General features: G+C 41.6%; 1 protein-coding gene across 11 annotated transcripts in view; it reads left to right on the top strand.

Annotated features, from left to right (window-relative positions):
- Positions 1-23,592, top strand: part of FRMD4B (FERM domain containing 4B) — a 318,608-nt gene that overhangs the window by 237,366 nt on the left and 57,650 nt on the right. For all 11 annotated transcript variants that reach the window (XM_019469743.2, XM_019469744.2, XM_019469748.2 and 8 more), the window contains 2 exons: positions 10,794-10,850; positions 11,646-11,668. In XM_019469743.2, the coding sequence (XP_019325288.2) occupies positions 10,794-10,850; positions 11,646-11,668 (80 nt within the window). The remainder of the gene's footprint in view (positions 1-10,793; positions 10,851-11,645; positions 11,669-23,592) is intronic.

Genomic DNA, 23,592 nt, shown 5'->3' with positions numbered 1-23,592 from the left:
TCTCTCAAAAATAAATAAACTTAAAAAAAAAAAAAGAAATCAAAGCCTGGTTTCTATTTAAACTAGTTGGAACTTCACCCCAAGGAAAAAAAATGTGCTACCTGTATACCTAAAAATGAAATGTATTGCATTAACCATACCTGGGTTGATCCTTGAGAAAGTGTGGTCTGCCTAGTTTCCCTTCTTTCTCATTTCCGTATCTGTATATTCCTTTGATTATCCTCCCGCAAATGAACACTAATTCACATGCTGCAAAACTCTCTCTCTTTGCTCCTATCTACATTATGATCAAGTTTCTGAGAAGCGGTATGCCCAGATACTTTGATCATAATGCTTACATCTTTGAAACTGTGTTACACACCCACAAAAACACCTGTACTTGTTTGCTTTCTTTGTAATGCTTTTTTCCCTTATCCAAAACATTTTTCAAATTATTTCAAAATTTTTTTACTTACTTATTTTGAGAGCGAGAGCATAAGCAGGGAAGGGGCAAAGAGAGGGAGACAGAATCCCAAGCAGGCTCCACACCCCTAGCATGGAGCCCGATGCAGGACTCAAACCCATGAACTGTGAGATCATGGCCTGGGCTGAAATCAAGAGTCAGATGCTCAACCAAATGAGCCCTTCCAAAGCATTTTTATATCTTGTTTTTCTTTTTGTCCTCTAACTCCATGAAACATGTAAGACAGGTATTACTATTTTCCTTTTACATTTCTAGAAAGTGAAGCCAGAAGAGCAAAAGGCTTCTTAACATCTAACACCAAGTGTGTTTGGCGTTTTAAGTTTGCATATCTAGTCCCTGACACCTAGTACTTAGTTTACCTTTCCCATAGCTGGTAAAGCCTGGGCTATGTTCTCATGGTTCTGAAACTCATTCTGAGTTGAAAATTAAGTCAAATCAACTATATAGTGGATCAAGAAACACAAGAAGCTTTACCTTTAAAATGAATTTTTTTAATGTTTATTTAGTTTTGAGAGAGAGAGACAGAGACAGAGAATGAGCAGAGGAGGGGCAGAGAGAGGGAGACACAGAATCCGAAGCAGGCTCCAGGCTCTGAGCTGTGACCACAGAGCCTGACATGGGGCTCAAACCCACAAACTGTGAGATCGTGACCTTAGCCAAAGTTGGATCCTTAACCCTTTGAGCCACCCAGGTGCCCTGAAGCATTCCCTTTTAAAGAAAGGAAAGGTAAAGGGGTGCCTGGGTGGCTCAGTCGGTTGAGCGGCCGACTTCGGCTCAGGTCATGATCTCACAGTCCGGTCCGTGAGTTGGAGCCCTGCATCTGGCTCTGTGCTGACAGCTCAGAGCCTGGAGCCTGTTTCAGATTCTGTGTCTCCCTCTCTCTCTGACCCTCCCCCGTTCATGCTCTGTCTCTCTCTGTCTCAAAAGTAAATAAACGTTAAGAAAAAAATTTTTTTTAAATGTATTAAAAAAAGGAAAGGTAAAGATACTCCCATCAACTTTTTACTTTACTACTCTTTTAGTTGATATTCTACAAATATTATGGAGCACCTGTTCTGTGCCAGGTAGTATTCTAGGTCCTGGAGATAAAGCTAGGACCAGATAGATAAAAACCCATGCCCTTAAGGATCTAAGATATGAGGCAGGGATAATAGTCGGTGGGAAGAAAAACCATCAAGAAAATAGATAAGGTGTGTAATGCATTAGAAACGTGCAAGTAGGATAACCAAATACAGTTGTTCAAGGTGCTCACTGCTCAACTCTGTGCCCGAAGTTGCCATGAGATCATGGATCTAAGCAACTGAAGATGGAACTGCCACTAGGTAAGATGAGAAAGGCTTCTGGGAAGATCAGGAGTTCTGCTGGTTTCTCAGCTGTATATAGAAGTATAATATATGTACAGAAAAGTGCGTGTAAGTGCAGCTCAACAGACTTTCAAAATTGAACACATCTGTGCAACTAGCATCAATATCAAGTAAACAGAATATCACCACCAACTGAGAAGGCCCTCACATGTTCTCTTCCAGTCATTAATGCCTCCACTGCCATGACTTTTAATAGCATTTATTTGTTTTGGCTGACTTTATATTTTATATAACTGGAGTCACTCAAGGTGCTCTTTAATGTTTGGCCTAATTTGCTCAAATTAGGTTTGTGAGATTCATCCATATTGTAGTTTAGGCTAGTTTCACCCTCGCTGGGGAATAGTAGTCCATAGTATGAATATACCATAGTTCATTTGCTCATTGAAGAGCATTTGAGTAGCCTGCAGTATTTAGTTATTACAAATAGCACTGCCATGAAGGTCCCAGTGCCTGTGGCTTAGTGGATTTATGTCAATATGTCTGTTAGATGTATACCGAGGAGCAGAATTCCTGACCCATAGTGTATATTTGTGTTAAGATTTGGTAGACCTTGGGGCTCCTGGGTGGCTCCGTCGGTTAAGCATCCAACTGTTGATTTCTGCTCAGGGCATGATCTCACGGTTCTTGAGTTCAAGCCCCATAGACTCTATGCTGACAGTGCAAAGCCTGCTTGGGATTCTCTCTCTCTCTCTCTCTCTCTCTCTCTCTCTCTCTCTCTGTCTCTCTCTCTGCCCCTCCCTTCCTCACTTGCTCTCTCTCTTCCAATATAAATAAATAAGCATAAAAAAAAAAAAAAAAAACAGAGGCACCTGTGTGGCTCAGTTGGTTAAGCGTCTGACTTTGGCTCACGTCATTATCTCACGGTTCATGGGTTCATGCCCTGCGTGGGGCTCTGTGCTGACAGCTCAGAGCCTGGAGCCTGCTTCAGATTCTGTGTCTCCCTCTCTCTCTGCCCCTTCCCTGCTAATGCTCTGTCTCTCTCTCTCAAAAATGAGTAAACATTTTAAAAAATTAAAAAAAAAAGATTTGGTAGACCTTGCCAAAATGTTCGTCCCAGAACTAACTTATAATCTACCAACAGTGTATGAGAAGGTGTGTTAAACAGAATGTCTACTTCATGCAGTGAAATCAGAGGTACCAAGTACATTGCAAAGAAGTGTACCAAAATAGTATTTGAAAACAATTTCACTGCGTGCCTACAAAATGAAAATAAATAAGCTAAAACTTGTTGGCATTAGAGGCTTTGGTGAAGAAATTTAATGGTACTCAAATACGCTAAAAATAATAATCCTATGGAATGATAATCAGGTAAATAATATAATGAAGAAAATGGCCCATTTATAAAGGAAAATATAAAATCCTGAGTAGTGGGGCAGCTGGATGGCTCAGCTGGGAGAGCATGCAACTCTCGGTCTCAGGTTTTGACTTCAAGCCCCACACTGGGGATGGAGCCTACTTAAAATAATAAATGAAAATAGAAATCTTTTTAAAATAATTTTAAAGACACTGAGTATTAACCCTAACACTGAATGTGTATGATCTTTATGGTGTATCATAAAACTTTATGGTTACTATATAACCATTTCAATGACATATATGGTTCCAAAGAGGAAGGAAAATTATTATATATTTTTTTAAATTCATAAACATTCATTTAAAAAAATGTTTCAAATAAGTGAAAGAGAATGTCAAAGATTATTATGGAAAATTAAAACCCTTAGATATTGAGATATGTAATAATGGAACACCAATTAAATGTTACAGAACTACACAAAAATTGAACAGTGTCCCAGAACAAAGTAGATTCCTATCGATATAATAATATTTAACAATGTAATAAGCAACATGGTGCATAATGCAGAGAGAAAAACACTGAGAGAATCTTTTTGGCTAGGCTTTATGAAAATGCTTTGTATTTGTCCTTCATAAAATGATCTCAACAACCCAATACATTCAATATTATCATCCCCCATTTTGTAGGTGAGGAACTGAGTTTCAGAGAAGTAACTTGCTCAGGACCCCAAAGATTCTTTCAGTGAGGGTGATAGCCCCCACTCCAGTCTGACTTCGTAGGCCTGGAGAATAGATCGAAGAATACAATTTGTACCCAGTAGCTGAAACAAAGGGTTAACACTGGTAGCTCAAACAAAACACGAGTTCTCAAATAGGTAAGTGAACAAAGGGTCATTTCACACATGAGCAATAGCAAATAATATGCAATTGCAAGACAGATATTCAAGTTGATTAGTAATCAAAAAAAATTGCAAGTTTCAATGTTGCAGTATTGTTTTCTACTTTCCTAATTACCAAAAATAATTTTATTTATTTGGTGTGGATTGTAAAACTACATACATTTCCCTAAGCTGGAAACATTAGTAAGAATGTTTAATATCTTGATCTGGGTGACGGGTGCATGAGTGTATACACGTGTCAAAATTCATCAAGCTGTGCACTAAGATTTGTGCATGTTACTATATGTACCTCAATAAAAAAGAAAAAAAGCACATTACAGTATGTATGGCAGGTGATGAAATCAGAGTTGCCTGTGAGGAAATAAATGTAGAAATAATTAGATCCTGCCAAGGTTAAGGTTGGTATAAAACATTTAGCATGGGTAGTATAAAGCATTTAACCCACAAATTCGTAACTCAACTTCTCTTAAGAACCACAGCAAAGAGGAAGTTATGACCACTTGCATAACTCACGGTGGTCTTTAAGGTAGAAACAGAGCAGCTGCCCAGCGGAGCACAGTCACTACTGCTCCTAAAAATCAGAAACTTCTCCCAGGGGTCCTGGTGAAGAACTGGTCTATGAGGTAATTAACAATGCCCTCAACAACACACCCAGAGTTATTAAAATACTGAGGTTCTGAGGGTTGCTTCTTCTCTTGTTCCTCAACAGAAGCCGGTGGAGTAATGCCAAAACACAGTTACAAAAAAAGCAGTTTTACCTTGGGACAAAACTTATGGTTCCATTTTGTAAGTTTCTAACGGTTCTTGGTTAGTCCAGAGACCTCTGAGAGAATCTAGATCAGTGGTTCCCAGCTGGGGACCTTTGCCACCCAGGGGACATATGGAAAATGTTTGGAGACATTTTTGGTTGTCACATCCTGGGGGGGGGGGGGGGGGTTGCTTCTGGAATCTAGCGGATAGAGGCCGGGGGCACTGCCTGATACCCTATGATGCACAGGATAGCCCCCACAAAAAAAACAATTAACTGAAAATGTCAGTTACGCCAAGGTTGCCAAGCTCTGGTCTCAAGGAACAAAATGGAAAATATACCAGAAACATTACTACTATGTATCATTGAGACCAGCTTCCAGACACATTACTTCTCACAACTAGCTTGGACAAAAAAGGACAAAGTGTTTGGTTCATTTACAAGGGGAATATGGGTGCAGATGTGGTAGTTATGGCCTGGTCTCCTAGGGGCACAGTAATCCCAAAAGACAGGAACTAGCCCCGGGAAGTATGCCTTTATGGTTCAGCAAGAACTGCATTGTAAGATAGTAGGTAAGTGTTGAGTGTTGGTGTGCACACTGCCCCCCGCAAACAGGCTAATAGTATGAAACCAGTGAGTCCAGAGCTCTAGAATTCTCTGATCTGTCAGGTTCCTCCTCCATGTAGATGTGTCTACAGAAGGAATTAAGAGGTTTCCAGGGAGCTATATCCGTTCACTCATTTGTGCACTTCTCACATCTATCTATTCTTTACACTCTGTTTGCTGGCTTAGTAGTAAATCAGAATGAGAGCATCTGAGCACCCAAGTCACTGTGTTTGCCAACTTTTGAGTTTTAACCAGACTTTGAAGTCTGGCTTGGCTGAGGAGTGGATGCAGTTGACTACCCATGTCCAGAAGTCCCTTTCTCTCTATCTGTGGGCATTGATTCTCTCTGGTTCACATCTTCCCAACTTTGTCTTGAGACACAGCAAGACCCTTGGCCCTAATTTGGAAAATCCCTGGTTGTGGCTTTGGACCAGCTTCTGTCACTTGTCCACAGAAAGATGATTGTGTTTGCATGTAAGCCAGTGGGGAAAGAAGCAGTTCTGAAAAGATTGTGATATTGGGACATCCTGCCCGGAAACAGAGATGGGTACCAGGCAGTCAAGACAAATAGATAGCCAGCACTCTGGGAAATTATGTCAATTTTTTACAAACTTATTTTAAAATCATTTCAAACTTACAGAAGAGCTGTAAGAATGGCACAAAAACGCAGTATGTCCATCAAACCAAATTCACCAGTTGTCAACATTTTGCTACGTTTGCTCTCTCTCTCCCTGCCCACGGATGTGTCCTTTTTTCTGAACCAGTTAAGAGTAAGTTACGCTCTTTATCCTTACATAATTCATTGTGTATTTCCTAAGATCAAAGCCACCCTTTATAGAACCCTGTTACAATGATCACATTTAGAACATTTAACAATTGAATCTGGACTGTTGCCTAATGTACCCTCCAACTTTCCCAGGGGTGCCCTTTGTAACAACTTTTCCTCTTGATATGGGATGACACATTTCATTTGGTTGTTATGACTGCCTCGTCTCCTTTCCTTCGAAACAGTTCTTCAGCCTTTCTTTGGCATTGATCCTATTTACATTTTTGAAGGCTATGGGCCAGATATTTTATAGGATGTCCCTCAATTTGAGTTTGTCTCACGCTTCCTCGTGATTAAATCTAGTGATGTATTTTCGGCTGCAGTACCACCCAGTGGTGTGCTAGCCAGCTAGTACCTGCTGTAAGAGCCGATTCTCACATCTCTTCCCAGCAGCATGTCCTGTGATGTCATATCGGCAGTTTGGTAGCTACTTCAAGCTACTATTGGTAGCTTGAAATTGGCTGTGGTGGGGGTATTTGCACCATGGAAATCCACAAATGCTACAACTGAGGGATCGTTCCCCCCACCCCCATTTCTGGCTGTGAAACATTTACATTTACCAGTACAGACATGTATATAAGTGACGTTATGTCCTTCTCAATGCATATTATCAGGAGGCCGGTCTGTACAGTTATTGGTAATGTCTCATCACTTCATTAAGATTGTATCTGTCAGGTTTCTCCACTGAAAAGCTACCATTTTTCCCTCTTGTAATTAAATTTCCCCAATAGAGAGATGCTTCGTGATTATATAAATACCCTGTCCTGTTTCTCACCAAACTTTCACCCAGTAGTTTTTGTTTATTGAAAACTGTTACCTGAACAATCAGCAGTATGATGACTGCAAGTGCTAATTTTCCATTCCTCTCATTTCTCATATATTTATTTGTTGGTGTTCTTCAAGTTGCCTTTTTTAATAGACTTAACCCTAAAAATAGCTAGATAAATAATAATATACTTGGAAATAAGCTGGCTTCCCCCAACAGTTTGTCAAATAGTTCCAGATCCTAAGTATTTGTGAGCAAGTGATTCATGCCCATTGTTGTTGTGCAGAATAAGCTTCCATGAAGTATTACATCGATACAGATGAGTCTTCACAAGGAATTTTCCCATTCCTATTATGAGGCGTTTATGGTTAATGATAACTTACCACCCACCAGCAGTGAAGGTGGCATTTGGAGTCATTTTTCAGTCTTACCTGATTATAGTTTTTGCCAAAAGCCTACCTTTAGAAGATTCCTGGTGAGAGCTTTACGTTGGAGTCAGAAAGGTAACTAGTGGCCACAATGGACTCGAAAGAGCCTGGAGTCACCATCTGCTGTGGGGTTGGGTAGGACACTTCATGTCCCTGATTCTCAGTGCCATCATCTACAGAATAATAGCAGTCATATTTTCACTAAATGCTTTTTCAAGTTCTAAAACTTTCTTCTATTCTCTTCTCCTTGTGAATCAAAACGTATAGTTCTCATTTCATTAGCAAGATGTTTTGGTCAACTGAGCCAACAAGCCAAGGACAAAATAAAATGTCCAACATGGATCCTGAACCTAGTGACCTAGAGACTGGATCTGTAAGCCAGCTAAATTAGCCATGAGGGTAGAGCACCAAGACTTGATACTGTTTCGTATTGCCCTTGTGCATTCAGCCACATCATCTGACTTACTTCTCTGCTCCTCTTTGTTTATCCCTGACAGTCATGGAAACCCACTGAAGGATCCCATTACCTATCTCTTTGAGGAGATCCCTCTCCGATGTTAGCTTGCCCAGTACCTATAAGGTTACCTCTGTTACCATGGTTATAAGTAAAAGAAATCTCCCATCCCCGGGCAGACGGCAATTTCTAAAGAGCATTTGCACTTTATGCATGAAATTCTGGAGTTCTCTAGAAGTCTTAATTAAATTTCATCATATGAAATTGCTGAGAACCAGGCAGATAGTATTAGTTTTGCTTGGTCTGTTGCTTGGTGAGCTCCATGCACAAGTTAAGTAACCTTGGCAATCAGTATTAGAACTCAAAATATGTTGCCTTGTATTTCCAGAACAGTGGTTAAGAGGAAGGTGAGGTAGGGGCTGAGGTATATAAAAGAATGTAAGGCTTAGGGTTGCCTGGGTGGCTCAGTCGGTTAAGTGTCTGTCTTCAGCTCAGGTCATAATCTCACGGTTGGTGGGTTCGTGCCCCGAGTCAGCTCTGTGCTGACAGCTCAGAGCCTGGAGCTGCTTCGGATTCTGTGTCTCCCTGTCTCTCTGCCCCTCCCCCGCTCGCACTCTGTGTCTCTCTCTCAAAAGTAAATAAACACTTTAAAAATTTTTTTTAAAGATAAAAGAATGTAAGGCTTGGCCAAACCATGCATTCTCCTCTCTCCCAGGAACGAGATTTTGGTAGGCCCCACCCCTGCACCCCTCCGTCACCCTCCTCCACCAGAATTGTGTTGGGGCAACTCGTATGGGTGAATAAAAGTCCACAGGTGAGTTGCCTATGTGCCTCCCCACTCTTCTGGAGCTGCCTGAGCCTGGTACTTCTCATGCTTCAGCTCCTCATTTGATCATTTTTAATATTTAATGACCCTTCTAAGGTAGAGAATTCTTTGGCAGCATTCTTAAGAGTTTCTGTCTGAGGCCTTTTTATCTGCTGAACTTCCATTTACGAAATTGAAAAGTTAGTGTCTAAAATATTGTTTGGATGACTCACCTAAGGTTCTGAAGAGGCAGAGGCGGTCATGGGGGGCCAGAGGAGTTGGTCATGGTTTTCAATAAATTTTATTTAGCTTTTGTTATTTTAATGTCCGAAATCATCCAATTTTTTTCTCTTTTGTAAGATTTTAAGACAAACTGGACTGTAAATTCGGGCATGATTTCAAACTCAAAGATGGTTTTGAGCATTCCTCCCCCCTCCCCATTACCCCCCTCCCTTTGCATGAGTTTTTTCTTTTTTTTTCTTTGAACATAAGGAATTTCAGCTTTCTAGAATTTAATCTCGATCAACACTCATCTCACCTGTTGGATTAGCTGCTTCATCATCTTTCACCAGGTTAGAAAACCACTGTCTCTCTAGCCTGAAAGACAGAGGGCAATTGATGCTTACAACCAGCCTGCCTTTTCTTTGATTTTATAATCTGTTTCTAGAGATTATAAGCGAGCTTTGAATTCCAAGGCTCTGGACCTGTCAGGTTTTAAAGGAAAAACTTTGAAGCAAATCCATTTCCTCAGGTTTCAGAAGGGAAACTTAGATGTTACAGGATGAAAATAATTTGTTTTCATTTTGTAATATAAGGGAAACACAGATAATTATCACAGCTGATATTGTAATGCCCTAGGTTTTTTGTTTCTTTATTTTATGGCTTTTAGGAGAATGATTATTATTTGTTTTTGGTTTTTTTCCTTTTTTTTTTTTTTTTTTTTTTGAGAACCCCAATCAAATCACTTGGAAACATGAGAGAAAAGCGTAATCCTTTCCAAAATCCTCAGTGAGCTAACTGCTCTGTAAGCCTACCTAGTGTGCGTTTACTTTAAAGCTACTTTTACTCACCATTAATGCTGTTGGTTTAACTACAAAAACTCTGCAGCCCAAATTCAACGGGTAGAAGGGAGAAATAATGAGTTCGGGTTCATTTCTAGGCTCATGAGTTCTATGATCTCAAACAATATGCACTTTCAAGTACTAATTATGTAAGACTTAAGGTTATATGGAATGGTTTTAGTGTGTGTGAATGCCCACAAGCTAGCATATCACAAATTTTTAAAAAATAAAGATCCTTCTATACCACTCATTGACTCGTTGTTGCAATATATTACATGAGGCAATAATGGTGTTAATGTATATGGTCACATATTATCTAGAGGCAATATTCCCTCCACACACACTTAGGCATCTCTATCAGGCTACTGAAAAAGCATTCCTGTTTTCCAAAGTCCAGAATTCCTATATTTTTGGAGGGGGGGGGGGGTGGATCTTAAAGGATGAAAAAATAAAATAATGGGTAAAATAATAAATTAGAATCATCAAACTTCAATATAAAGGAACAGAATTTTAGTCTTCTCTAAGTATTTGCTGTAATCAATTCTTAAGGCTTTACATTTTATCTCTAAGTGTTTGCGTGTTAATTCAATAATGTGTCATTGATGCAGTAGTGAATTTATATTTTTAATAATAGTTGCATTGTGGGTATACCAAAATAACCATGCAGTGACACAGAGGGGGGAAAAAAAGATCTCAGGAAAACACCAAATGAATCTAAGAAAATCTTCAGAGTTTAACAATGAACTTGTAGGGATAAAAATAATTCGTTGGGAAGTTGTCTGAATTTTCAGCCTCAGAGTCATTTGTATTTCTTCCAGAATACTGCTCTCTGAAACAGGCGCGCGCGCGCGCGCACACACACACACACACACACACACACACACACACACACACACTTTATGGCTTCCCCTGACCGCTGGATGCGTCCCTCCATGCCCCCCTCCCTTTGCCTTGCAATGGTATGATCTGCGTTTGATTGTAAACTGGAGGTGACAAGCTGTGACAGCTTCCCCAACTCAACAGCCATTTGCTACAACCTAGGGCAGCCTTGTTCAGCGATGCTTTTCTTTTCCCCAACAGGGGCAAATCGAAGCGGACAGCGAAACCATCTTCAAGTTAGCCGCACTTGTGTTACAGGTAAGAATCAGCACACTGCCTCTTGCCCGCGCCTTTTTGTTTGCTGGTTTTTTGTGAACCGCTTGCAACTCTGAAACTTTCGCATGGGCCAGTTGGCTGATAGATGTTTAAGCCAGCTGGTTGTTTGCCAATGAAAAACGTGAGCCACCGTTTTCTGTTTGAGCGTCACTTGCGCAGGCTATAGTGTGATGTCGCAAAGGAAAATGAAATTTAGACTGTTCTGAGGGAAAAGAATTAAGACTGTACTTCAGGAAAAGAGCTCTGGGTTACTTGGATTTGGGAAGCAGCAATTGTTACAACAGCTGTAATTTTCATTTAAATTGAGTAACTTTCGCCTGCATTTTCTGGAGGCAGAGTGAAAGAGCCCCTTAATTCTTAAAGGCACTAAGTAGCTGAGAAATCCAACGTGTTCCATGCTTGTTTAAAAAGAGAAAACAAATAGCATGTGTTGATTTACCTACACCCTGGTTTAAAAAGTCTGCGTCCAGACTAAAAAGTGTGCTGCTCGGATAAACAAGCATGTATCACATGATCTTAGAAACCTAAAAGAAGACCTAGTCATCTGTGCTTTTTCAGATATATCTGTCTCTTCTGTTAAGAATAAGAAATATTTCATGGATACTAATGTTTTCTCACCAGTGCCACATTCTCCGTGGCCACAGAGAAAGCTTCCTCGTGTACATTCCTCCAAACAAAATTCAGGCACTCAAAGTGGGAAACGAGACCCAGAGTGAAATTCATTCGCTTAATCCACGTACATACATATTGATCGTCTATCATTGTGTTTTATTTCAGGAAGCCAAAGGGGATTATACCAGGTAATGTTTCCTTTTCTGATATTACTGTGCAAAATAACCCTAGCTGAACCGTAGCTGAATGCTGTTGCTTTAAATAACAATGGATGCAAACTCAAAAGAAAGTCGATCTCAGAGCGGGAGACTGAGATCTCTTCCCTCTTCAAATAGGGACCTATTCTTTCTGTGAATGAATCCAGCAATGAAGCTTTCTTACCATTTTTCAAGCCAGAGTGACAGTGAATTGTAAACAGAAGCCCTCCAAAGTTCTAGTTTCTGTTATCTGTTAGCAAGATGAAGAAATCCGCAAAAAGCTTTGGTAGGCTGTGCTTTATTAAACTTATAATAATCCTGTGTTGGACAAAAAAAAAAAAAAAATCCTGTGTTGGAAGAGTTATAACACATGCACAAAAAGATAAACTCTATCAGCTGCTTAGTTAAGGGATTAATAGGGGCTTTCTTTTTGCAGCTGCCCTGAAGGGGCCTCACCCTTCATACACTTGACCTAACAGTTGTATTGTCGCCACGGGGACACTTACTGGTTCTAACTGCCTAGCTGGCCACCTCATCAGAGTATTTGTATTTGAATTCATGCTCTACCTGCTCCTTTCTGTCCTTTTCACACAGTAGCTGTAGTTGGAGAAGCAGAAACGGTTAAAGGCGAAAGCAGGGCCTCCAATTAGGAACAGACCACAGGCCAATGACCCATCGAAAGCCTCACCTCTTCCACGTTAATGTTCCACTCCTGGTAAACTTTACCCGTAGATTATTTACAGATCACCTAGTACTCGTTCCCAGCCAAGGCTTTGAATAGTATGCTCCTTAAGGGACTGCTTACGGAACAATGCCTTCCAAGCTTGAAAACCTCCAGTCACGGAGTACTCCTTCACCTCAGAACCTCCAAGTCTGCCTGTTCAGTTTGGGAAAATGACTGAGGAGTCCACTTAACAGGCCATGATCCGTTCACCACATTCGTTAACTTTGTTTTGCACCGTGTTACTTTTTTCTTTTTTTAATTTGTGTTCAAGTTAGGAAAAACGCTTTGAAAAAAAACAGGAAGACCTATAAATGCCAATTTTGTTTTTAATTAAAAGGAAATGTTGGGATACGAGGAGGATAAATTAGTTTCTAGATCCTTGACATGACGCTGCTGGGTTCTCCGCGCTTGGCTTTCTTGGAGAAGCCCTATTCCCTAGGAGGATCAGACATGTGAGGAATGTCAGTCATCATGTTAGGGGGTGAGTCTGAAGTTGATTGATAAATGAGGGCTTTAGGGCCAGAAGCTCACTCTGCAGTCTGTGAACTGCTAACCCTTCCTTCCCCATTTTCTGCCTGCCAGGCATGTGATGGACACTCTCTGAGCCTCATTTCCTCATCAGGAAGATGCTACCTGCCCCCTAGATTAGCAGCTGTAGATTGGGAGATCAAATGTATGTAAACATTGCCCGGGGAAGTTTCTGGCATGGAGTAAGCTCTCTGTACACTTTGGCTATTATTATCAATTATTCTAGTGTCATCATTGCCTTCCTCATTATCATCATCCTGTCCTGTCTCTTGGCAACCTGGGAAGAGACTTTTGGGACCAAGGTGGTTTTGAACAAGCTGAATCGCGTATTAAGGGGAAGAACAGAAGAGACAGGCTGATGTCACAAACTTCCTTAGGGAAGATCTCTTGCCTAGGACTGAAAGTCCTTTGGTAGTAAGTCTAGACCTTTTAGCCCTAAGACTTCAAGGTTGGTGAGTTAGTTGCTCCAAGCCCGAACCAATCCTCCTTTTTAACTTTGCTCTGTGCCTGCTGGTTTCCTGAGTGATTACTAGGCTGATGAACTGGAGGACACTGTTCTGAACTTGTCTGACCCACACTGAGGAGTAGAAGGAATGGGAGACCGGCCACCAAGGAACTAGCAACATGACCCTAAGTGAGCTGCTTGTCCTTTCGGGGCCTCGGCTTCCTCATCTGTAAATTGGGATTAATGAAAGTAGTGACTTGGCAGGATGGTTTTTGAGGAGATGAATGGTGTGGAACAACTTTGGAAGTACAGATTGTTTTGCAAGCAAGCATTAGTGATTGCTGACCAGGGTAAAGGAAAGAATAAGGTACTGTGAACTGTTGACATTGGGTTTATAATGAGGCAGAATTGTGATTCCTTGCTACCACCCACCCCCTCCCTGTGATGTGATTGTTCCTCCTCTGAGTGGAGAGAATATATTTTTCCTCCAAAGTTTTGTTATAATTTAAGACAATCAGGCAAAATTAAGTACCTCAAGGCAATGTTGTATATTGGTTAAAGCAAAGACATAGAATCAGACAGACTTACTCAGATGCCAACGTCTGCTACTTACTCCCTGTGTAACTTTGAGCAGGTTATTTAAAGTGCCCAGGCCTCAACTTCCTCATCTGCAAAATGGAACTTATATTAATAGTATACACCCTGTAGCATTGCTATGAGAATGAAATGAATATTTGCAAAATGCTTCGAATAGTTCCTTCCATCCCCCCTGTTGCTTCAAATATGAATTTTTTGGTATATAAATTATGCTGTGGTGAACATCTTGGTGTAGTTGGGAGGTGGTTATCTGTGATTATTTTCTTACAGGATATTTCTCAGGTCGAAACAGGCAGAGGGATGTTCCTTAAAAAGGCAGAGTACAACGTGCTAAAATGGAGTTTTCACATTCTTGATCACTAAATTAAAATTATACAAAGTTTATAGCTTTATCCAGTAACATCGACTGAATGCCTAAAATGCGTCAGCCCCAGTCTAGGCACTGAGGACACAATGACACATAGGTGCGGGCATCTCATTCCAGGGAACTTGGCCTTCTGTCAAGGGCTACCTCGAGGGCCATTCTGAATCCCGCATTTCTGTTGGTTCACATGTGGGTGGCTGTAGCTCTTGGCTTTTAGAACTAAACTGAGTTTACTCACTGAGGTTTGAACCTCCAAAAATGTCACTGAGTAAGTTCCAAGACCAGAGCGATGTGGCTTTCTCAATTTAAAAAGTGATTGAACACCTACTTCTTTTTTTAACTTTATTTATGTATTTTGAGACAGACAGAGAGAGAGGGAGGGAGAGGGAGAGAGAGAGAGAGAGAGAGAAAGAATCCCAAGCAGGCTCCACACTGTCAGCACAGAGCCCCACATGGGCCTGGATCCCGTGAACCGTGAGATCATGACCTGAGAGAAACCGAGAGTCAGACACTTAGCCAACTGAGCCACCCACGTGCCTGGAAACTCCTATTTAATGCTGCTCTGGCCCACCCACTCCTTGTGAATTATCTCCGGCTGTCTCAAATTCAGCATTTCCGAAGCTGAACCCACCAGGATCCCAGCCCCCCAAAGCAGCACCTCTTCCCTGTCTCCCTATGTGTGACATCACCTTTCTCTCTTGAATCATCGCTGAGGATTTCCCCTTCTCCCTCCCACCTATTTCCTCCGTCTGTCAGTCAACTCCTTTCTCTTCCTCTATCAGAGTGCTTGCTTTCTCAGCCCTCATTCCCCTCCGCTCAACCCGACTGGACAGCTCTGTGTGTATAGTTTGAGTGCTTTCGATGACATTATTTTCAAAGTCCACGCGTGATTTTATTCAGTCCCCACCACAAATGTTATTGCCATTTAACAAATTAATAGATGGAAAATCAGGCCCAAGGGAACAATGTCCCAGAGCCAGTGATCTCCTGGGTCTTTTCTGATTCCATCACCCACAACCACCCACAACAGACCCTAGTTATCTTCCTCACATTAATGGGATCATCATTTTCACCTTCTAAGAATCTCTCGGGTTCCCATTGCAGAGACCCTCCAACACCCTAACCTGGCCTCGAGGCTCTACTTAGTCTATATGATGTACTTAAATTTCCTATACTCTGCTGTTCATATCTGTTCATGCCTCTCTTCTCCTTCCTCCACATACTCTGTACTATCGCCCCTGCGTGGCTTTGCTCAAACTCTTCTTCTGGAATGCCTTTAAAAAACAACAATCCTCCCCTTCTTATTTAGCTTCCTGCCATGCTTCCTTAAGAGTATTTTAAGTGAACATTATCATAACCAGTAGGAAACCTTGCTCCCTGAAAGTTAATTAAAATAGTAGAGGGGAGGGTGGACTTTCATTCTCTTTAAATAGGTGACAGTCTGAATTCCCAAGTCAGCCTTTAAGCTGCAAAGATAACAAGCTGCTTGGGTAACAGAACACAGACAAACGCAGAGAATTCCTGAAAGCTGACAAGGCTCAAGGCTTTATCACTGAGCCAGCCACAAATGAGTTTATAAAAGCAAAGCCTTTTTTCCCCCCTTTTTTCTTAAGATCCTGAAAGGTGGAAGTTACCGAATAACCATGTGATTAGGGCACTTCTGCTTGTAAGAAAAAGTGAGTGACTACAATTTGCAATTCAGTGCTGGGTCAGAATGAGAGTACATTGTCACCCAGCTTCAAATGGGAAGGAATAATTCACAACTTACAGCTGTGCTCAAAAAAAAAAAAAAAAAAAAAAAAAAAAAATGCAGCTATTTCCCATGGGAAAGGAGCTTTTGTGGAGTCCCTAAGAGTAGTTAATGAGGGAGGGGAGAAAAAAATCAAAGACTTTAAAGTACTTTCCGGCCTCGGTCCTATATCTCTAGAGCACTTAAAAGCTCTAAAATTTTCTTCCGTTTCCAGAACCTGTAACATCAGTTACAATAATAAAAATAGCAGCTCCCGTGGGCTTGGTGCTGTGCCCAATGCTTACATCAATGGGGAGGCAGTCGTGAAAACAGGAGCTCTGGAATTTAACTGCTTGGGTTCAAATCCAGGCCCAGACCCTTGCTGTAGAACTGTGGCTAGCTAACCTCTCTGGAACCCGGTTTCTGGGTTCAGGGTCTCCGTAAATGTTACATGGCATTGTTATTGTTCCTAATATACATCACATCAACCCTGTGATGATAGGCAGCTGTTAGTATCCCCATTTTACAGATGGGAAAGCTGAGACTTGGAGCAAGCAAGTGGCTTACTGTCTAGGTCGCATAGCTAGAGAGTGACAGAATTAGGACTCCAGGACTCCTGCTCTTTACCGCCGTCAGGAGTCTCCCGTTTTGGATTCCAACACAAACTGTAAGAATCATTACCTTTCTTGCTGGCAGAATGAAGAAGACTGACTGGACAGAAATTGAACATTTCTGTCTTGTTTTGGACAAGGGCTGTCCTGAATCAGCAAAAGGCTTTTGTGAAGAAAAACTGTCAAGAAGCAGCTTTTCTCTCTCCCTGTGAAATGACTGTCTTTTCAAGTTTGACCTAAAGATATAGACAAATCCTTCTGAATATCAGTTCAGTGCTTTAATGCTTCATTTTTAATGATTTGTAAATACATCTAAGTGTTTGGTGGTTTTACATGTTTTACAAACATTAATTCATTAATCATCTTCACCCTGTGAACTTGGTATAATATTATCCCCATACTACAAACGAGATTAAGAAATTCTGTGCAGCATTATATTTATATTACCATATTATGGTTTCATGTTTCCCAATGACTTGGCCAGATGTTAAGAGTTATGATGAATAAACAAACAAGGTAACAACACGTAGGGAATCGTGGACAAATGATTGGGAAATACCTGGTCAAGAGTTAAACAAAATTCAAGTTCTTTTTGGTAAGTTTCCAATCTGCTCATGTCTATAGCGAATCTCCTAGAAGAAAACATGTAAACAGTGTTTCCTACACTTGTTTGTCCCTGACGTATGAGCCTCTTGTTCAATGTTCTCTGGACCTCACCTTGTTAAGTGTGGGTTCATTTATTTGCTGAAAACTCAGTATTAAAATGCCTTTAAAAGATAAGCAATTTGGGGAAGTCTGTTCTTTGTACTTCCTGCCAGATTCATTACTACCCTAGATTTTAATTCCATCAACTCTTAGGCAGGATAAACATTCAGCAAGTTCTGAACTTGCTTTTTCCAAAGAGCTCTGAATTTGGAAAAAATCAGCCATCCCACACAATGGGCACTTTTTCATCTCTTCTAAGCACAGGATGTTAGAGCTGCCCAATACCAGGCATTTGAACACTCATCTTATAGCTGATGAACTAAGGAGTGACATATCCATGACAATTCAGGTAGACAAGACCAGACCTGCAGTCTGTGTACCCCAACTGTCTCAGATTTACCGTTTTCACTTCCATCTATATAAGCGGACCTATGTGCATCCCTGCTGTCCCTGCTGGAAGGCAGTGAGGGACGGCAGGCAGTGGACTCTACCCTGGTAAGTGGTGTTATCAGCGCAGTAGCCCCGAGTCTAATATTAGTCACTCGAGGAGACAGTTTAAGAGTGAGAAGGCAGGAAGTGAGCTCTCGATCATCGGGCCCTTGGATGCCTTGCCTTTTTCTCATCGTTCCACTCCATTCATTTGTGTAGATTAAATACCTAACATATATGAGGAGCTGGACCAACCAAGGGCTGTGATGGAAGCAGACTGTATTTCCTGTCTCCTTTGTAGGAGACGCTGGGGAAAGGCATGCACTCTGGAGTCAGAGAGGCCGGTGTGAGTGTGAGGCAAGCCCTCCCAATCTGCAGGTGGCATGACCTCCTGAATCTAAGGTCCTTTTTCTTTAAGAGGTTTGTTTTGTGGAGTAAATGAGATAATGTAGCTTTCAGGGTGCCTGGTACAGAATGGAGATGTTGTAGTACTTGGGAGCTGGCTTCCACTTTCCCCTGAGTCCCATCAATTATAGTGAGGTGTAGGTGGTTTTTGTGGCCTTTTTTTTTTTTTTTTTAAAAACCATCTTAGCAGTTATTAAGTGCACAGTTTAGTGGTGCACATTGTTGTGCAGCCATCCCCACCATCTGCCTCCAGAATTTTTCTTCCTGCAAAACTAAAACTCTGTACCCATTAAATAGTAACACATGTGCCCCCCTCCACCAGCCCTGGGCACCCACCATTCCACTTTCTGTCTCTGTGAATTTGCCTGTTCTGGGCACCTCATGCAGTATTTGTCTTCTAGTGACTGGCTTATTTTACTTACCATCATGTCCTTACGGATCTCATCTATGTTGTACCGTGAGCCCGAATTTCTTCTATTTTAAGGCTGAATAATATCCCATTGGGTGTATAGACCACATTTTGTTTATCTGCTCATCCATGGATGGACACTCAGTTTACTTCCAATTTTTTATTCTTATGAATAATTCTGGATGGACACACGTATGCAAATATCTTTTTGAGACCCCGATTCCAATTATTCTGGGAAGAGAGATGCATTTTTTTAAGAAGAGTCCCTGGCTTCTAGGTACTTGATTATATTCCACCATTCATTGGGGTAGGATGAGATGAGCTAAGAATAGGAATTTAGGACAGAGCTCAGATTCTTATTGTAAATCATCAGGTCTTACTTAGCAAAATTTATGCTTAAGGAGTCTAGCATTTATATTAAAAATATTGTTGTAGATGAACGTCTATTGACATGGAAAGATCATTACAATATACAAAGTGGAAAATAAAACAGAAGTATATATATTATCCCTTTAAAAAAACACAAAAAATGTGTGCCAGGATATTCAAACACGCAATACATGCTTGAAAACCGGTGTGTAAGTTACAGTATAGTGCAGTATCCTCTGAATTTTTTTTTGTTCATACAGCACATTCATTCCCAATGTAAGCATATGTTTTATTTATTTATCTATTTGTAACAGTTACATGCATGTGGAACCATACCAACATCCTATTCAGAATAAAATATTTACAAAAGAAAAATGTGTGGCAAGGCATGAGCCAGCTTAACGAGTTCAAAGAAATAGATACAAATAAATACCATTAGAAGTCTTACTATTTTCTTTTTGTACAGCCACATACCTCTCCACCATAGAGACTACAAGAGAGTGTATTCTTTTTTTATTATTATTAAAAACATTTTTTAAGTTTATTTATTTATTTTGAGAGGGAAGGATAGGTGGGGGAGGGGCAGAGAGAGAGAGAGGGAGGGAGAGAGAGAGAGGATCCCAAGCAGGCTCCGCAATGTCAACACAGAGCCCGATGGCAGGGCTCGAACCTACAAGCCACGAGATCATGACCTGAGCTAAAGCCAAGAGTCAGATGTTTAACTGGCTGAGCCACCCAGGCGCCCTGAGAGTGGATTCTGAAGTTAGGCAGAGCTGAGTTCTAGATTCCACCTCTCACTGGTGGACAGTCTTAACTAAGGTACTGAACATCTCTAAAACTCAGTTTCCTTATCTGTAAAGGGATAATTACGGTTCTTTAAAAAAAAAAAATTTATTAAGGTATGATTGACATGTAACATTAGTTTCAGGTGCAGCAATCTACATGATGATTAGACATTGTATATAGTGTGCAGGGATCACCACAATAAATCTCCTTAACACCCATCACCAGATGTAGTTGTGACTTTTTTTTTTTTTTCTGGTGATGAGGACATTTAAGATCTCTCTTAGCAACGTTCAAATATGCAGTACAGTATGACCGTGTTTTTTTGCACGCTGCCTGGATAAAGGTAGGGGCAGAAAAAAATTAAGCTATTGTTATGTTTGTCATGACTTAACAATTGTCTCAGGACGGTGGGAGGAAAAATGTTGCTAATTTTCCTTCTTTGCATGTCAGTGTGTTTTCATCGATCAGCCTCCAACACTTTTGGAGCCTCAACAGCTTTTGTCAGCGTTGTTTTAGACGCCATTTTGTATTTTAAAAACGTCGAAGTTCCACACAGTCACGTCCACCTCTCGGGCACCGCGTCCTCTTTCAGAATGAATGTAAGATCGGTGGCTTACCGATCTTTGCCTAACGCAAACTTCCCAAACCAAGGCTTCAGCTTCTCCCTGCCACCCAGAGCCGGGAGCCCATGACTCTCCGCAGCAGTGTGTGGGAGGCCCTGTCCAAAACCCGCTGGCACCCAGAGGCTCTGTCAACAAGCTCATTCAGTTTGGGCACAGGCGTCCGAGGCTGGGCAGGCGGAAAGGAAGCAATTAAGACAATGGAAACCTACCGGGGGGAAAAAGCTGTTGGCAGGGTGGACTTCATGGGTGTGTGACCTGTGCAGTCACATGGGGCCCCCGGCTCAGCGGGGCCCCAAGCTTGGTTGATGCTCTTCTGTCCCCATTTTGAAATTGGTAATGATTTTTTTAACAAGGGGCTCCACGTTTTCATTTGTCACAGGGTCTTGCAAACTGTGTGGCTGGTGCCAGTGGTGAGGCCTGGATGTTGAATAGATTATTGAAAGAAGGTGCCTCTTCTGGTGTCTAAACAGGTCCTCCAATGAGAAAGGTGGAACCACACAGAATTCTACAAATCGGCTTTTTTTTTTTTTTTTTTTTTTTTGCGTATGTGTGGAAGGTCTTAGCCCTTTCTTTTCTTTTTTTAATGTTTTTTAATGTTTGTTTATTTTTTGAGAGAGAGACAGAGACAGATGGCGAGTGGGGGGAGGAGCAGAGAGAGAGGGAGACACAGAATCCAAAGCCGGATCCAGGCTGTGAGCTGTCAACACAGAGCCGGACGCGGGGCTTGACTTCACCAACCACGAGATCTTGACCTGAGCCGAAGTGGGACGCTTAACTGACTGAGCCACCCAGGCGCCCCTTGCCTTGCCCATTCTGATTCCATTTTGCATGATCTCCCAGGTCTGAAGCACGAGGTGTAACATAACCTCTACCTCATGGGGCTCCTGTGAAAATGAACAGACGTAATGCACGAAAAGGGGTTTAGAGCAGTGCTTGGTGCCTGTAATACTCGTTTCTAAAAGCTTCCTGAATACTCATGCCCTTAATCTTTGTATCAATTCCAAGAGCTGGCTATGATTATTATCCGCATTTTACAGCTGAGGCCCAGAGAAGTTGAGTTAACTTGCCCAAGTCACACAGCTGGTAAGATGTGGAGCTGAGATTAGAACTGAGGCCATCGGATGGCAGAGCTCATGCCCTCACTTCACCGTCATGCACATTGCTTTTACCATCATCTATCTACTAGGTCCCAGGCACTCTTACGTTCTTTGTATCATTTTGTCCTCAAATGGTAGCTACTGAGATGCTCATTCTGCAGATTTGCAGGCTGAGGCTGGCAACCAAGGTCCCATATCTTGCACACCTGGAATTTGGATCTGAAACCTCATTCTCTGAATTTCCACTCTGCCTTTCCTCTGGATAACTCCTCAAAAGTGAATCGAAAGGATGTTTGATGAGATGTTTGATGTTTGATGAGATGCATTTAGGCCGCGGGGCAACTCCTAGAGCCAGAGGCGAGACAACTTTGCATGGCCTGTTTCTGGCAGCAATGTCCCGTCCTCTACGCTGGCGTAGGCCCTGGGGTCTTGCTGGGTCCCCTTCCCAGTTCCATCCTGAGGAGCTAGGTGTGCTCCTGGACGTCTCACCTCTTTATTTCTCAGTTTTTCCATCTGTAAATGGGGGTGGTAATCCTATTTGTGGAAGAGGATTCTTGAGTGGATTATGGTTATATGCTGAGTTGAGTGCCTAGCGTGTTTTAAGTATATTTCAGACTGTAAAAGCTGTTTTGCTGTAGCTTTTAGAAAAGAAAGGTATTGCCATTGTTTGAATAGAAGCAAATATTTTTGTCTGTTTTGACAGTTCTTAGCAGTTCACAGAACTCATTCTCAGACTATTATCTCGTTTGGACTTTTTAAAAAGTTTTTCTAAATGCCTGTACAGTCTTGTTCGGACTTTAAAATTACCCTGTGAGGGGCACCTGGGTGGCTCAGTCAGTTAAGCGTCCGACTTTGGCTCAGGTCATGATCTCATGGTTCGTGAGTTCAAGCCCTGCATACAGCTCAGTGCCTGGAGCCTGCTTCCGATTCTGTGTCTCCCTCTCTCTCTGCACCTCCCCCCACCCCACCACTCACATTCTATCTCCCTCCCTCTCTCTCAAAAAATAAATAAGCATTAAAATTTTTTTCTTAAATGACCCTGTGAGGAAAGGGCTTTCATGTCTGTTTTACAGAAAACTAAGCCCTGATTCACCAGCTACGGGCAGAATCAGGCTAGGAATCCAGGCATTTGTATTTCACAGCTTCAGTATTTTGCATTTCAGAACAGTTTGCTTTGGACAGTTTTAAGACTTGATGCAAGTAAACGAAAATAAAAGACCCGAAGTTCCACCTTTATGTAACTTAGACGGCTGCTAACACCACAGTGAGGATCAACCCCGTGCCAGGAGGGATCCAGGCCTTTGCACCATCTCTGCTACTTGGTACTAATATGAAACCCAGTCTTGCCTGGGCCTTTCAGATAGCAGCTAAGACATCTGCGTATTTGGGGTTCAGTAGGAATAGAAAGTACCATGACAGGTGCTTCTCTCCCCGAAGGGCAAGCCATTCAGAGTCGGCCTGAACTAAGGGATGGCATTTTGAGGAATGACTTCTACATCCCCTCACTGATACACATTTCAGTGCCTTTGCATTTGGCTCAAGAAGCACTGAGTAAAAACACAACACATACTCAGTCTTATTATCTATTCAAATGGCTGATGTGGTTAAGTCCACTTTTGGCGTGATCAGGAAGGACACACTGAGTCACACATCTAGGACGAAGGGATAAATTTGTGGGGCTTCAAGCTCACCGTAAATAATTTTCACTTGCCTCGTAGGCAGTTTCCCAGGAGAGGAACAGATTTGTCTTCACCGTCTTTACAGAAAACTTGATTTGTATTGATTATTTTTCTTCCACATGTCCTTTTTTCTAACTCAAGATTTGTATGAGAGATCGTTTTGAAAACTTACAGCAAAATATACTGACATAAAATTTACCATTCTTAACCACTTTTAAGTGTGTAATTCAGAAGTGTACAATATATTCTCATTGTTACGCAACCGATCTCCAGAACTCTTCATCTTAGCAAAACTGAAAGCCTATGGCCATTAAATACCCTGCCCCATCACCCCAACCCCAGCTCCTGACAACCACCATTCTACCTTCTGTCCCTATGAATTTGTGAAATATTTTTATTTTGCTATGTTTACAGA

This window comes from Panthera pardus, unplaced genomic scaffold (genome assembly GCF_024362965.1).
Source record: "Panthera pardus isolate Hobbes unplaced genomic scaffold, ASM2436296v1 HiC_scaffold_8, whole genome shotgun sequence".
Lineage (NCBI taxonomy): Eukaryota > Metazoa > Chordata > Mammalia > Carnivora > Felidae > Panthera > Panthera pardus.
This window is presented reverse-complemented; position numbering and strand designations above follow the sequence as displayed.